Raw genomic sequence first — 17,498 nt, forward strand, 5'->3', positions numbered from 1 at the left:
ATAAAAACAAAGCAGCCTGAAAAGGAAAAACAAAAACAGTAAAAAGATACTAAATCCCTTTGTTCTAGTGGGATAAAAGAATATCACATTCCAATTTCAAATGATTTATTTTCAACTGAGGTCTTGATTCCCCAGCAAAGGGAAAATTAATGTTTTCAGTTGACTAAGGAAGAAATGCTGTGATGCTACAGGCCTTTTTTGTTTATTAGGCATCATTAAGAATCCGGAAAATATTCTAAAATACGGACATTTTAGAAAGTAGTAGCACTATAAGCAAAGGGATTTAACAAGCACAGCACAGTTAGTTGCAAGAAAGGCAGCACTCACAGAGGATGAGCAGGGGTTGGCCACTTTTGGACTGCACGGTGGAGAGTAAGTCATCTTCACGAGAACAGGCATCTCATCATCTGACACAGAGTTGGCAGGCTTGTCTTTGACTGTGGCAGTGCTGGCAGAGGGCTGTGTGCTGGGCTCGGGTGACAGAAGCTTTACAGGGACAGACACTGGCATGACGATGGGCGCGAGGCTATCCACCTCTTTAGGCAGCGGCTGCTGTGGTGGTTTCTCTCCTTCATCCTGTACAGACAATTAAAGGCTTTCAGCCCAAGGGAGGGAGGGCTACTTCTGGATTGATACACTATGCAACGTATGCACTGTGGCTGAAAAGAAGTGGCCAGGGTTACAAAACACACAACAGCGTTGCTTCCTGGACTCTATTTGCCTTGAACAAAGTTGGCAGATTACTTATGACTCCTACATAGGATTTGGCCTCAGTGATAAGTAACCACATTAAGCATCTTTATAAGATAACTTGCGGAGGGTGGGGAGGAAGGGGGGAGATAAACACGTGCTCTTTTTGTCACTATAAAGACAGAATTCTCCGTCACCCACCTAAAAAAAAAAAAGACACAGATGGTGTAATCTGTTAGCTCTTTGCCTTCCTGTGATACTCCTCATTAGGCCAGAAATTCTAAAATATCAGGACAGAGAAAGACTGACTGACAGGGCAAGTTATTTTTATGCAGAACAATTCAATCCCACATTCTTGGTTTAGTATTTGTTGATACCTATAGAACTGAAACACTTGGGAAGAAAGCTGTCAAAGATTCAACAATCCTGCTCCTTCAATTAAAGCCTGGGAAGGCTTCCAATAAACATCCCTTAGTCATCCAAGTAGTCCAAATGAAAATAAGGAAGACTTGATGTTCCTGATATTTCTAATATAATAAACAAACATGAGGGGAAAAAATTTTATACACTCCTGACACAACTTTGTAGGGTGTTTTTGTAACGTACAGAGAGGGACAAATGCTGTTCTGTCCTCCACCACTGCCTCTGACTTTAAAGCAAGACTTCCGGCCTATGAACCAGCAGAATTATGTGCATTTCTATTTACACAGGGTATGACATAACAAAACAGTGCTGAGATGAACAAGTTTTGACAGCAAAGCAAAGCATGGCAAAGCAAGCAAACATCAACATGGAAAGGAGAGCGCCAAATACTGAAGTAAAATGAACTGCTACCTGTTTGAAGTTAGGAGATGCTCTCACTCCTCCATGTGACCTCATGTGACCATTTAGAGCAGGCAAACTCTTAAACTCCTTCAAGCATATTGAACACATTAGCTTGTTCTTCGCATCAGCTCTCTCAGGAAGTGTTTCTCTGTTCTGCCCACTATTTTTATTTTCATTTTTTTTTAGCATGGAACAGAAGAAGAGACATTAGTTTGGCACGTTCCCTTTGTTGCAGAGGAAGCTTTTTAGTCAAGGAAGTCAATAAAATTTTACAGCTAGATGGTTATAAAGCCACAAATAAGCATGGGGTGAGTGCTGTGGAATATGTGGGCAATAACCTAGATCAGCTGTTCCCAAGATGGAGAGAAGGAAAGTTTTGAGTAGGACATGCTCATCAAAACATGACCCTCGGTATGGAAAAGGCTCAGAACCGCAAGATCTATAGACAGACCTGTATTTCCCCACTCATGACAGCAGTTAGCAAGTACTTGGACACAATGGCCCCTACCTATGGTAGACAACCTGCTGGAGGACACCTCAGCCCTTCAGAGGTGAGACCTTAAGAAAAACAGAAGATCCCTGTTGCCAAAAGATACAAATCCAAACCACACATTGTCCACTCTCTTGCAAAGGCAACACCTAGAGCACACTGCTCTCCTGTTTTTGCCTTTTTTTGTGGTTTTCTTTTTCTTTTCTTGAAAGACAAAGCATTGCTTTGATTTTATTGCTGGTGAGGGAGGGTGAAAATCATGCAAACTTAAATTCACAAAGCACTAAAGATGTTTCTGGAAGAGCAACAACTATTACCTGCCCAAAATGCATTCCTCTCCCTCTAAACTGCAGCACTCCTTTGTATTTCCCATGTTTAAATTTTTTAATTTAAAGACAAATTAAAGGGAAAAAAATTAAATAGCTAAAGAAAAAAATCTTTTAAAAATACCTTTGCTCTGGGGACAGTGGCTGCAGTCTGCTATCTGACAGTTGCACCTGCTATCAAAGGAGGAGAGGGGAAAAGAGGGGAAAAAAGAGAAAATAATTTTTCAGGAAACATTAATGCATAAACGAAGGTCTTCACAGCATTATGTTTGCATTTTGCATATGATTTTACTAATATTAAAAGCCTTTGAGTTGAGAGCCTTACATGGCTCTACCAAATCAGTGCGTCTGTGACCACAACTAGTGCAAGTTTCCTTACGCACACCTGCTGTTGGAAGCCTTTGCTCTGACCCAGAAGTATTACTTTTGGAAACAGGGAGTTCACCAACTCCTCCTGAGCAACCGAGCCCTCAGGTGTTGAAAAATTAGCAAAAGCACTTTGTTGTAACCAAATGCCTCCTCACCAGAAACTGAGGCAGAACTTGTCAAGGCCTCTCGTGAGGGAAGCAGCAGCCCTGCAGCAGCAGTAGCTCTGTGCTGCCGCCAGCCTGGCCCAAAGCTAGCCCAGCAATGTAGGCAGAAGTCTGTTAGCACAGGTCCCCAAAACATCCCAGCGACACCCGCCGCTCACATCCTAATCTTCTGGCTCTCCTGCAACTGTTTTGTTTCCACACCTCGCTACTCTTCTGCAAAACAAGTCTGGCTGAGCACAGACCTAAAAATTACCTACCTGAGGCCATGCAGCGCTGGGAGAGTCTTGCTGAGAACTTTTGTTGTTCAGATGAACTCCCGAGGGTGGCAAAAGTGTTCGATGAGGAACAGCATTACCTACAGAATTAATCTCCTGCCGTGCGGGATCCTCTGCGGTCTCTGGTGGAGTGAGGCCAACATGGGAGTTCAGAGATGGCGCCCTGCCCTCACTCGGGTATTGCTTCTGCTGATCTTGCTGCTGCTGCAGTAAACTCTGTGGGTACAAGTGCCTGTACTGTTCATGGGGATCTTGGTAGCAATATTGAGGCACTGCTCCCAACTGGATAAGCTGCACAGGATGACTTGGATCCTGAGAGTACTGATGTGGTTCATGCATAGTCTTTGGATCGGGTTCCCTGTGATATGGAGGAAGTGGCAATTGCATCTGTTGCTGCTGTTGCTGTAACTGCTGCATGACAGGTTGCGTTTGGTAATACTGAGCTATTTGCATTGGACACTGCCGCTGCTGCTGCTGCCGAGTGGGCTGTTGCTGCTGGATCTCCTGTATCGCGAGCCGCTGATGTCCCTGCTGCGGCTGAGCGTAGTATTGAGTCTGCTGCAAGTGCTGCATCTGTTGTGGTAAGAGCTGCTGGGACTGCATTTGTTGAACGTGCGTCTGTCCTTGCTGAAACGCAGAATGCATCTGCATTTGCGATAAATGCTGCTGGTAGTCATAGTACAACTGTTGGTGCTGCATGACTTGCATTTGTTGCTTTTGCTGTGTGCTTGCAAAATTCTGGTGCGTTTGCTGTGGCAGTGGTTGGTATCTTTGTACACTGGAAGTTACAGGCTGTTGCTCAACTGCTGGCTTCTGGGACAGCAGCTGCCTGAGTGCACTATCACCAGAATTATCCACCATCGAAGACTCGGTGTGCAAAACCTGAGCCATATTGTTGACTTGAATTCTCAGATTTTGGTTAGCAAATACTTGTGTAAAGGAGTCCAATTTATGCAGGACCCCACTGGTAATTTTTTGCGATCGATTTTCACTGGGTTGAGAGTAAGAATATTGGTATCCATCATGGGACTCCCCCTGCCCGAGGGGGCTCCACATTGCACTTTGATTATTCAAATTGTTCCTCACTGGGACATGGTTTCCTGAGCCAGAATGTGTCCAGCTGGTTTGTCTAGATGTATCCATTGACCCAAGACTTTTTGAACCTACAGGCAAAGCTATACTGTCTCTTGAATCTTGGGGAAACTGGGGGGAGAGAGGGGATGCCTGGGCAGCATCCATAACAGATGACCCATAGCTATGATTTAGAGATGGAAGGGAGTTCATTTGGTGTTGTTGGTAGTACAAGTTCTCATTGCTGTTGGCAGTATGATTAGTTTTATACAATTGCTGGTCCCCCATTTTTGGTCACTTCTGTTCCAAACTTACAGGCACACAAACCATTGAAATCTCTATGAACCCTGAGATAGCTGAGGGGAAGGGAGGGGAGGGGAAAATAAGCTAGAATTACTTATAATTCAGCATGTCCATGTGCATCACAAGGACTAAGATTTCCTCCAGTCTGTCAGTAATTCCAATCTCAGACTTGACGTTGCTTCACATCTTCAATAAATGGACCACAGCACAAATTCTACACAGATCAACAGGTTCAGCGTGCCAGGCACCTGCAGAATAAGAGAAAGACAAGGTAAGCGCTGGCTCTCTGCATAAACTGTTACTGCCTCAAAGGAAACTGTAAAATCTCCTAGTTTGAAATACATAATCAGATGTAAAATTGTACCAGCTGGGCTATTGCAGAGCAGTTAGATTCTGCTCATCCCATTATCCTGCCCTCTTCTCTAGTGCTCTGATAAAAATCATTCTGCCAAACCAATAAAGGCTTATTCTTCAAAACTGTGTATGAACATTCAAGCAGTTTTAGCTGGCCACATATTGTTCTCTCATGAATAGTTTTAGCCAGACAGTTGACTATCAATCCAAGTCACTTTCCTAGTGCTACAGCCTTCCTGTCAGAAGCAACACACCCATTTTATAACACAAAATAAAGTACTGTGGACACCACGGCTGCCTCCACAAAGGCCTGAAAAGGCAGGTAAAAGAAAACCATGGCTTTGAACAAAGCTTATCACACTCCGGTATCAGCATCGAAAAGAATATACAGAAAAGTTAACTGCAATCTGGGATTTGCACAGAGCCTTCCACAGCTTCTCACAACTTCCAGGGTATCTACAGAAGGTGTCCACTGGTGGTATGAAAATAGAGCCTCACTGAAGAATAAGATACAATACTAATGATCATTGCTGTGACAAATAAAAAAAAAAATTTAAAAAAATTACAAGCACAGTTACCCAACTGCATCTGTGCACGTAGATTTGCTTGCTACATCTATGTGGAATCTAATTAATGCTAAGACCAAACCAGTCCATGGAAATCTTTTCTGATCACTCACCTTACATCAGGAGTGCTGAACTCCAATTTGCGTTTAGCCTCTCACCCTTCCTGCTTCACTTTGCATTATTTTAATGGACTAATTTATACTGAACGCAATCTTTTATCATTTTTACTGTATGAACTGTAATTCAAAGTAACACTTTACAGATGTCTGTACTGTTTTCAATGAATAAAACAAAATACACAGGCACATTATAGGGTTGTTTTACTGTTCCACAGAATGAAGCAATCACTGTCTACAATCACACACATGCACAGAGGTACAATATGCCTACACACATATAAATACGTTTTAACATAAAAGTCGATTCTGAACTTTAACAAGAGCACAAAGATATTAGACCACAACCTTAACTCTGCCTTCTTTACATCTGCCTTTCCAAATGTAATGCTTTCCACCAAAGACTCCTGCATACTGACGTCCTTACCTTTTTAAACTTAGGAGAATCCTTGATCTAGATGGATAAATGTGAAGTCACTGATGGAGAAAATTTTAACCATTGCCAGATGCATATTAACGAGGTCTGTGCTAGCAACAGCAAATAAGGATAATACATAGCTGCAGGCAGAAAAAAACCCTTTTCCGTTCTAGCATAATGTATGACAGAAAACCATAGCTCCCAATGAAGAGGGCTTTCAGTGTGTACAGTTTTTGTGTAAACCATCTGCAGCCATTAGCATGTAACATTTTCACGTGACAAATAATGGCTAAGAATAATCGCAAGTTTATTTCCCTTTTCCAGAAATATACATTGCTTCATAGTTTCTCTGAACACCCTCCCTTCCAGATTTTTATAGCTGCACAATTAAAAAAAGATAGGAGTCAACAATGAATAGTTGGGCTGCCAACAAGATTTTTCAGCTACAATCCAACTTCAAAGCCTTCCTATTAAAAATTATGAAGGGAAGCTAAACAAAGCCTCCACAAAACATTCAAAGGGCATAAAAATAAACACCGTGTGATATTTCACACTGAAAGGCCATCACCTTTTAGAGGAAGAGGGGGATCCTACACAGGAATATGCATCTCCTCTTATGCCTGCCAAGTTAAGAAAGTTCAGCAGAGATGCTCTGAACACATCTTCCCATGAAAACAGGGTGCTATTGCATCTGTCAACACACCTTTTGTATAGGAGGTATGTTCCATTTCACCTATTAACAGTGCTGTAATTTACACCAAGTTCCTTGGTTTTGGCCCTTCTTTTTAAAGTCTGAAGTGACAAGTATTAGTCAAAGGATGAGAAAGAACAGTAATACAAACCCAGTGAATAAATGTCTCCAGAAGACAATTAAAAGACTGCAAGAATTTTGGGAGTCAGGACAGTAAGAGCACTTACTCTTAAGGCAGCAAAAAACATTATTTCAGTATAAAAATGAATCAAGCAACCAGCCAGGCCTCTGACTCCCTATGCTTCTCACAGGCAGAAGCACCATGGTGGCAGATGGTACTGTCTGTACCAGCAGCCACAGCTAGTTTTGTGGTCACCGGAGAAAATGTCAGCCCTCGGACATGCACCAAATTCCACTTACTGCACCCTTTCACCTAGGGGTTACCTCTCACGGTTCTCAAGGTACTGGAAAAGAGTCAAGAAGGTTTTATATCCGAGGCATTAGCACAAACCACTCTCTTCCCCTCTCAGAAGGAAAAAAAAAAAAATAAAAAAAAAAGCTCATAGAAATTTCATCTCCAGCAGCTCCAGCATCCCTAACTCACCTCCAGTTTGGAAGTTGGGACATACTGCTGTTAGGTAGATTACAGAGTTATCACCACAGTTACACAGAAATACTTGTAAAAAACTGAAAAGATTATAATGGAATATTATATTAAAATACCAATCAAGCCACAAAAGGACTGGAAAGTTCAGTCACTGAGAATCACATTTGAAAAAATCTGCATTGTTTTCAAGCACCCATTCCACCCTCCCTCTGCCAAAGAAAAAGAAAAAAGAAAGATGAAAACATTCTTTTCAAAAAGCATCACTGATCTGGAGGGAGAAAAGTGCAAATGTTTAAACAGCATTGTTATTCTACCTTCAGGTAACATAGAAAAAAAACAGACAGGCACACTGATAAAAGCATAATCAGTAATAAACCAGTCCCTTAGATACCAGATTTTCTTTTAGTACTTGAACAGGCTTAAATTCAAGGGCTTGATGCTGTATACACTGAGCATTTGCTATCAGCTTTAACGAAATGCTAACAGTATACATTTCTTGTCGGATTAAAATCTAACAGAGTATTTCAGTGCTGTACACATCATCATTAAGGCTTTAGGGGCACCAAAGTTAGGCTCTGGCCAACTAAGAAGCCATTGGCAGCATACTGAGTGATTTCTATTTCTTTCAATGACAGAAATAAAAGTGTGCTTTTTCTTCTTCTTGTTTAGCAATCCTGCTTAAACACCCATCACTGCAATTTATCACAACAACTCTAACTACTAAATGGTTAAATCAAACTAAAAACAGCAGGAGTTTTAAAGCAACAATGGTTCTGCAGTTCTGTGCTTCTTCTCTTCCCAACAGTCATTTATGCTACTTAACCTATTACATTTCTGACATTACAGATATATCCCAATTATGCAATCATTACAAAGAAACATGAAAACAAATGCAAAAGGACAGAAACATTTCTGTATACTGTCTAGAAAGAGAAATACCCTACTTAAGTTTATGGATGGAATCTGGACTCTAATGGGAGTTCAATTGATTTCAACAGAGAAAAGGTTTTGCTCCAACTCTTTTCTCATCATTTCAGCGTGGTCCCCTGCACAGGTCCCTTCTCTACACTGAAAGCCAGGGACATGCCAAGCTGGCTGAAATGCCTTTACACACTCCAACTGTCTCCCTCTTCAAACACAAGCAACTGTAAGGCAATATAAGCACTAGTCTCTCCTAGAAGCAAGCTGCAACTTAATTCTGGTAAACATGAAATGGAAGAATATTCCAGCATTATCAGTCTTCAATAAAGGTGATCTGATTTTCCTCCTTCATAAACTATATCACTGGAGAGTCAGAAGAACTTAGAGAAGACAGGCAGTGAAATATCAAGGAGATGGTAGTTCTAACATAAAAAACCCACTCCCAGCTCCATCACACACCACAGAAGCTGAAACGTGCAGAATTTTTCAACTCTAGTAAACAACAGATCAAGCCACAGTCATGCTATCGAAGTGCCTAAATCCACATGAATTTCAGAGCAAGACGTCCACTCCAAATAAGTCGGTGCATGAAAGTTGGGGTGGGTGTGGGCTGCAAAACCAGGACTGAATGCCAGCCAGTGCCAGTTTCAGAACCGAGTTAATGGAGAGGGATGACAAAAGACTGTAGGAGAGCAGATGCTGAAGGAAGCAGACTCATTAAAAAGCCATAAAGTTATTACAGCACTGATCTAAGCCGTCTCAGTAGGTTGCATAGCTGTGTATCAAAAGGGAAGTGGATCCTATGGTTTTTCCAACTTATTTAAAGATTTTCAGCTGTCACTTTACACAAAAATCTACATGCTTTTATAGATTAGTTACTAGTTAGCCTGAAAAAAGATGACTGGATAAAACAGCAGATGCAAAAAAGACCTCCGTGTTCAACCAGCTTCTGCAGGTCAGAGCACTTGCAGCTACTCATAAGCAACAGTATCAGCAGATGCTCATTTGCTGGGGCACCATCCCTCCTCATGTCCCTCCCTCCAGGACGGTAACACGTCAGTTAAAGCAAGTTTAACCACCACTCTTAGCAGTCTAAACTGTTTTTTATAACACTTAACTCAAGGCATGGCTGCTTACAGAAATGTGTCACTGCTATGTGTTCTCCCAACACTGCAGACACATTTCAGTCGTGCCTTACCGCCCTTCAGTCGCACAGGCTGAGACAGACCTTTCTCAAGTGGCTGTCTTTTTGCTATTAGAATATAAGCTTCTTTTTTAACTGTGGATAAGATGAAATCCAAAACCAGAAGTTCTCTGTTCCCTTCCTTCCTTTCAATTCCTCCCCCCCCCCGCCCCCCCCGCTTCAATAGAAACAAAACAGGATTTATCCTATTCAATTTTTAGTCTTTTTTATGAGAATGTTTTTATTGGTCTATTTTGTTGTTCAGAACTGTGAGATCTTCTGCTAAGCAGCTATACCTAAATCAAGACAGCTATCATTCACATCGTCTTGCTCTCTGGTTTCTTTTAGGACAGACACAGGAATATACAGCAGTTCCTTCCCTGATAGCCTCCGTTCTGCTAACACTGATGCTACCAGCAGCCCCTGCTACATGGGCTGACTATAACCCAGTCTTTAAAGCAATAGCACAGACAGGCATGATTGAGGGGGGCATGCTGGGCACTACTGACGTACAACCACCACCAAGAACCCACAGAGAAGAGCAGCTTTAAAAACCAAGAGCGCCCTACCTAAGAACAGACGCACCTGCATTACTCAAACCCAGCTCTCAGGAGCAGAGCTGGCACTACCTCTACGTCTTCAGATCTGACGACTGCGGTAATGCTGGATGGCTGAAAAGCACAGAATTGGGAGAGGAAGAGTGGCATATTTCAGAGACCTCTGTGCTCTTACAGGCTGCTTAGATACCAGGTTTACCTCTAACTCTTTGTGTAGCCACAGTTCAAGGCCCAGCTCCAGTTTTTTTGGCACAGGAAATAAGCATGTGAAAAAAAGCAGCACAGCACTGAAACAGAATGAATAATTTCTAACGCCAAGCACTGTGGCTGGGTGAACTAGCAGAGACAGAAGGGGAAAGAGAGGTGAGAAGATAATTCAAAGATCTACCTTTATTTTTTTAAATTATCTATAGAAACCCTGAAGACATCTGATATAGCAATAAAGAGAGACAGAGACTGAAAACAAGGGTGAAAAGGTATCAGGATCATGGCTATTTTGGTTAGAACAGACACCAAAATAGCAATATGGATTTCAAGGACCAACAATAATTTTATATAGAATATTTTATGTCTCAAGGACAAATTCTTATAGGGGTGAAAACCTTTTCATCCCAATCCTGGATACAACTGCTTGCATGTTTTCTACTGCACTTCAATTTTGGCTTTCTTTGAATGGCAGAGATCTCAAATCTGCGCCCATATCTGCATACAAACCCCAAGGCTGGCATTACTCAGCAAAATCACAACAACAAAAACCCCACTTCAGTATATGAGTACATAAGCAAATAAAATCATTGCAAAAGTGAAAAGAGGATGGAAAGGAAGCAAAATATTTAGTACACTGATTTTATAGCAAGCATAGTAAGAAAGCTATAAACTCTTAAAACAGAAGGGGAAAAACAGATTAGCTGCTTTTTAATATTAATGCCCGTAATTCTTCAACAGTTGCACAAATCCTTCAAAAATTATCATTCCCTTTGCAGCTGAGCTCCTTCTGCAGTGCAGTTGGAAAGGCTGCTGAGTCTCATGTGGCTGCTCATTTAAGCTGTTCCCATTTCCACTCTTAAGAGAGACTAGAATGTCCTAATTCAGTTTAATAAGGAACACATTGGACTTGGGGGAGGGGAGAGCAATGATGGCATTGGGAGGGGAACCAAGCAATTTCTCTACTTCAATGAAGTTTAAAAAAAATGGCAACAGAAAAACCAACAGCAAAACCAACAGTTGATCATCTCAAGAAAGTCTCTAGAAAAGGGGGGAGGAGAAAGGAAGGCAAACAAGCAGAAACATTTTCCTCTCCTTTTGATCTAAGTTATAAGTTGAAAACACATTCTGAGGCGTTTGAATGAAAACTTTTTTTCCCAAAACTAACAGATTTCTGCATATTCAAGAAGAGGAGGCTGATTTTTAAATAAAGCCATTAACTCAGTTTAGTTTAAGGGATATACAGTTCCATGAGTCCCAAAGAAATGAAGAAGGTTGCTTCAGCAAACCTGATTATCTTTGCTGTCAGTGAATTGGCGTTACAGTTTCGAGGTACTTTGAAGGGTTCGGAGAACTGCAACTGAAGCAGGTATCACATTACTTCATAGAAACAGCAAATGTAAAATGATGTGATCTCCTCACAATACTGATTTAAAATAAAAATAAAATGCAAACCTTGACGAAGGCCAGAAGGGCACTTGAATTGCCTATTCCACAACTAAGCGTACAGAAGACAGCATTAAAGGGGCTGATCACCTGTGATAAACACAATGATTTTTTTAAATATTCACCAATATATTACTGCATCTTTGATCAAGGCTGAAGTTGTCTATGAAACTTGATTTGAAATCTCGTCAGTCAATCTGGGTTTACTGACTGCTTAGATGAAATAAATTGTAGTACCTTCTGCTGAGTCCTACATCAAGGGAAATACTCTCAAATGCTTCCTGGAAAATAAACACATCCTATTACCAAAATTGCCCTCAATTTCATATTTTAGTTTACTTCTATTACTGAACTGAGTGACTTGTTTTTCCCCAGAAAGATCCTAGTTCTGCAGGTATGACAGGACCCTGGCATGAAGATATTAGGACAGAGAGGTTAGACTTTGTCCCTTTATCATATGTGACCACGTTACCACCTCTGGTCACTGCTGTTGATTTGGGGGAGGAGGGGAAATTTTTATGCCTTTCCACTCAAACATCAATCTATGGGCTATTGTTGTGACTACAGCCATGACAAGCATACAATTTTAGTATAAGGTGAGCATCCTTATAATGCACTTAACCAGTTTCTTCCTGACCTCTACAGTGTTTACGCTCTGAGGCTTGTAATGTGATTGCCTTTTTCTGTAACTGTAAATGCTGTGAAACAGTCAGAGAACATATGCTAGGATTTGCAAAAACAGGCAAGGAGGAAATATCCTGAGACAGATAAACAATTAAAAAAAAAAACAGGCAAAAGTAGTAGTATGTGGAAAATAGCATATGGCTAAGCTTTCAGTAGGGAAGGAACAGCTATTCTGAGCCCAATGTCTCCCCCAAAGCAGGCAGTTTTCAGAAATGCAGCTGCAGGAGCCTCTGAAAAGTCAATCCCTCTAAAATACATCATGTTGGTACCTAGCAATGGAGACAAGTAAAATTCAATGGCTATGCAGAACTGACCACCATAGCTGCTTTTCTTTTTTTTTTTTTTTTCCTTTTAAATTAAGGTAATACTGTGGTACATTAAATGTTTTACAGGACACAAAACCAACACACAACTAGCCATATTTGAGAAGTCCATTAATAAAGCCACAGAGACTCAGAAGCCCAAATTTTGGAAAAAAGTCAAAAAGCACTGAGCCTCATGAAACAAGCCAGCCTTATAGAAAGTGGACATATGATGCTGTAACATTACCTGACTTTTGAGGATTTGTGAGACTCCTGTATCTTGCTGTGCTGTCTTTGCCATAACATTTCATGCTGCTTTCATTCTGTGATCTCAGAGTGATGTATCTAAACATAAAGCAAGAGAATGGAAATCAGTTTTTCCTCCCACTGTGATTGTCTTATAAAATATCACCAGCTTGCCCCAAACCATGAGGAGACCCACAAGAATGAGTTTCCTATCGTAACACAACCAAATACTCACTTCTATTCAATATAGTATTTCTATGCTACTCTGTTCTTCAAGTCACTATTGCAGAGGACATCTATCAGCACTGTTAACTCCCTTAAAGACAACCGAGAACCTCTTTCCCATTTCAATAGCGAACGACTGCTTCATTGTCAAATCTCTGGGATTGATACATCCATGGTCCTTCAAATTACAGACTAAAATACAAGTAAATTCATCTTCTTACTCAGCTTGGTACCTACTGCAAAATGAGGAATTTTTGTTATGTTGATGCAATAAATAAAACAAGATTGTGCCTCTACTGCAGAGACTGCGAAGATTTCACAGCATCTTACGCTGCTTTGACAGAACCCAAAGACAGGCTGGATGTTCTCACAGAGAGATTTGCTGGGCCAGAGCTTGCAACCTACATGACAAGCGTCACGCAAACAAGAGAAGGTATAGCAATCAGGAAGGGAGGGATTAATGAAAGTTAAAGATGCGGGAGATACAATCAGGTTGTCACCCAGTGCAGAGGAGATATCTAGACAAGGCATCTTAAATTATTTAAATGAAAACAACACATTTGTTTTTGTAGATGCTGCTGCCAAGACAGCTTTTAGGAAAGGCCCTGAACACATGAGGGTGTTAAGAGAGCTTTCTGAGGTTATGGAGAGTGGCCTCACAACAATCTTTGAGAAGCCGTGGAGATCAGGCAATGTCCCAGAAGAGCGGAAGAAGGCTAATGTCACCCCCATCTACAAGAAGGGCTTAAAGGAGGATCCAGGAAGTTATAGGCCCATCAGTCTTACTTCAGTCCCTGGGAAAGCTATGGAACAAATCCTCCTGGAGGCTATCACAAGTCAAATGAAGCATGTGATTGGGAAAAGCCAGCATGGATTCACCAAGGGCAAATCATGCTTGACAAACCTGATCGCCTTCTACAACAAAGTGACCTGCTCGGTTGATGTGGGATGAGTGGTGGACATTGTCTACCTGGATTTCTCCAAGGCTTTTGACACGGTTCTTCACAGCCTCGTACTAGAGAAAATTGATGCATTATGGTTTAGACAAGTGATCTGTCCAGTGGGTGGGGAACTGGCTGACAGGCCGCACCCAGGGGGTGGTAGGAAACAGCTCCTTTTCAAACTGGCAACCTGGCACAAGTGGGGTCCCCTGGGGATTGATGTTGGGTCAATGCTGTTTAATAAGTGATCTGGATAATGGGATCAAGTGTACCCTGATGAAGTTTGCCGATGATACCAAACTGAGTGGAGAAATGGACACTTAAGAAGAGAGACACACCCTGCAGGAAGACCTGGATGGGCTGGGAGAATGGGCTAACAAGAACCTCATGAAGTTCAACAAAGACACATGTAAGGTCTTGCACCTGGGAAAACATAATCCAGGAGTGCAGCACAGGCTGGCATGTATCCAGCTAGGGAGCAGCTCTGTGGAAAGGGACCTGGGGGTCCTGGTGGACAACAAGCTCAATATGAGTGAGCAGTGTGCTCCAGCAGCAATGAAAGGCAACAGGATGCTGGGTTGCACCAACAAGGGCATCACCAGCAGAGATAAAGAAGTCATATTCCCACTCTACCCAGTGCTTGTCAGGCCACACCTGGAATACTGTGTTCAGTTTTGGTCCCACTGTACAAAAAAAAGATGTGTACAGGCTGGAGAGGGTCCAGAGGAGGGTCACAAAGACGATCAAAGGACTGGGAAGTCTGCTGTGTGAGGACAGGCTGAGAGATTTGGGTTTGTTCAGCCTTGGGAAAAGAAGGTTTAGGGGAGACCTTATCACCATGTTGCAGCATTTAAAGGGTGGCTACAAAGAAGATGGAGACTCCCTTTTTACAAGGAGTCACATGGAAAAGATGAGGGGTAATGGGTACAAGTTACACCTGGGAAGATTCCAATTGGACATAAGGGGAAAATTTTTCACAATGAGAACAATTGCCCACTGGAATAATCTCCTCAGGGAAGTGGTGGATTCCCCAACACTGGACACTTAAGATTCAGCTGGACAGGATGCAGGGCCACCTTGTCTAGACCGTGCTTTTGCCAAAAAAGGTTGGACTAGATGATCCTTGAGGTCCCTTCCAACCTACTATTCTATGATTCTGTGAAACAAGCCTGGAAGCTTAAGGTGCAATTCACAGCTCACTGATGTCAATGGGAAACCCTTATATGCATGGACCCCTGCAAGGTTTTGGGAAGTTATTCCAAGCTTAAGAAGAAACTGTATAAATGACTGCTTGTGGGAGAAGGGCACGAATAACCTCAGTGACCTCGATGAGCATTTTCCTCCTCTCACCTTCTCGCTGGATTCACTTGTTTAAATTATTCTTTAAAAGTCTCTGATAATAGGTCCCAAGCATTGTGACTCTACTACATACAGCAAGAAGCCATCCCCCAAGTCCAGCAGTTCCTTGCACAGAACAAGCCCACCAACAAGCTGGGGAAAGCAAACTCATGCAGCTCCCTTGCCCAATGCCAGCCTCTGCTTCCCCCTTCACATTCCCCCAAGCCCACAGGAAACAGACGGGTCCACAGCACAATCCAGACACAAACCCACTCCAAAACACATGCCACAGGAGACAGCAGAGCTCCTTACAAAGCCTGACCTGCCCAAAAGGTCTATCTTTGACAGAACATCTCAGCTGATGGTGAATGTTGGTAGCATCGCACAGGGACACATGGATTTTCTTGCATCCAAGTGAGTTTTTACTTACAACGTTATTGCTTTGAGTCCCAGTAACTAAAACCTGTGCATGTCCATGTCTTGATACAAATGTGAACTGAAATGCTACAAACACCTCAAAAGCAAACCATTTGTTCACCTGCTTGCATCCTATCTGCTGACGGCTTTTCTCGCAAATCTCATGAATTTGCCTCTTCCTTGAAATAAGACAGGTTTTAATAAAGCATTAAGTACATGTGGGTTTATCTAAGTTGTTATCTATACAGGTATTTAACACCTTTAGGTCTGTAACAGGCATATTGAATCTTCTAGATGACTGACATGTGAATACCATCACTTTGTAACAGGAAATATTTAGACACAGGGAAAACCTGAGGTTAACATCAGTGGAGCCAAAAAAGAAAATTTTTTTTTGTTTTTTGTTTTTTTTTTTTTTCTTCTTCCCAGTTTAACACAGCTGTTTAGAACCTACGAAGATGTTTAAATTTCATTTAAAAAAATAATTGCTATATCATAAGCAGGGACCAAAGTCACAGTATATAGTTTTCCTTTCTTTTCCATTTACCCTTCTGCTCTGGAACAATGACTGCTAGTATTAAACCTAAAAATGCTGAAGTATTCTGCAGACAAACCAACACTGGCAGCTTCCTACAGAGGCCAGGCTGATGGACACTGGGAAAAGCAACAACAGGAATGCCCAGGAAAATGCTTTTCCTGTTTTTCTCATTTGTTTCAGCTGCTTTTCCCACTATATCATCAGAGCTACAATACCACCCATATGCACAGAACTACAATACCACGCACCACTATCTCATACGTGGTATGATAGTTAAAGAATAAAACCGTGGGCATTTTGGAGCCAGAGGTAGTGAGCTGATGGCTGATAAATACTAAAAACAGTCCCAGTGTAATTAACACAGGACCAAACTACAAGAGTACATAAAATTCACAAATGAGGTTTTAATTCCTTTCATTAAATTTTAATCAGCATCTCATTTTTTGAGGTTTAGATTAAAAAGCAATCTACCTTTATATTCCTTTGCCATATTCTTCAGTTTTGCTCCCAGCCCAGCGCCTAGATTTTGCATGTAAGTGAAGCACAGTAAGGAGACGCTGAGAAGCGAAGCCTACAGCAACATTTACAAATTAAGAGCTAAATCAGAGATCAGCTATCCCATACACACAATATAAATTTTTGTTCTCCTCTCCATTAGGATTGATGACACTGCTGGAAAATAAGGAGCACATAATACCTTTTATGGGAACGTAAAGCACAGACAAATTAGCAGAGAGAGAATGCAGCTAAATCAATTTCTCATCTCAAGATAGTAATGGAGGCAATTTCTTGAACTTTACTATGCTTGTAACGTATTGATCAGCAAAGCTTCACACAAAGTTAAACTAGGTATTTTTCCAGGAATAAAATGGAGGATGGCAGTAAAACTCTAGGCAACACACCGAAGAACGGGGATTTTCTCCAGCCAGGTTACAGGTCAGAAACTCAAAGCTTTCACACACCTGCAAGTTAATGCAACACATGAGAGGATGACTTCTAGATGAAGACTGAATTAGTCCTGCAGAAGCCTTCACAAGGCAGATGTAAGGAGAAGCAGAAAGACACAGTGCTGCTCTAGGAGCAGTGGCACAAACACCAGAACCGGTTACACTACCTGTGCAATGAGGCTACGGCAGCAGCTTGGGGGCAGCATTTTTGTTGCAACATTTCAGCTCCCCTTGGCTGCAGGTCACCATAAAGAGCTATCTTCCAGAGGTCTTATAGCCTCCAC

At 41.7% G+C, this 17,498-nt stretch overlaps 1 protein-coding gene across 8 annotated transcripts in view; it reads right to left on the bottom strand.

Moving 5' to 3' along the window:
- TRERF1 (transcriptional regulating factor 1) overlaps positions 1 to 17,498 on the bottom strand; it is a 104,691-nt gene that overhangs the window by 18,571 nt on the left and 68,622 nt on the right. For 7 of the 8 annotated variants that reach the window (XM_074817983.1, XM_074817985.1, XM_074817982.1 and 4 more), the window contains 5 exons: positions 12,810 to 12,907; positions 3,122 to 4,761; positions 2,456 to 2,505; positions 1,525 to 1,675; positions 328 to 576 (listed from right to left, as the gene is read on the bottom strand). In XM_074817983.1, the coding sequence (XP_074674084.1) occupies positions 328 to 576; positions 1,525 to 1,675; positions 2,456 to 2,505; positions 3,122 to 4,498 (1,827 nt within the window). In that variant the 5' untranslated portion in view covers positions 4,499 to 4,761; positions 12,810 to 12,907. The remainder of the gene's footprint in view (positions 1 to 327; positions 577 to 1,524; positions 1,676 to 2,455; positions 2,506 to 3,121; positions 4,762 to 12,809; positions 12,908 to 17,498) is intronic. The other variant, XM_074817988.1, reaches the window with a different exon arrangement.

Source organism: Strix aluco, chromosome 3 (assembly GCF_031877795.1).
Source record: "Strix aluco isolate bStrAlu1 chromosome 3, bStrAlu1.hap1, whole genome shotgun sequence".
NCBI classification, from domain to species: domain Eukaryota; kingdom Metazoa; phylum Chordata; class Aves; order Strigiformes; family Strigidae; genus Strix; species Strix aluco.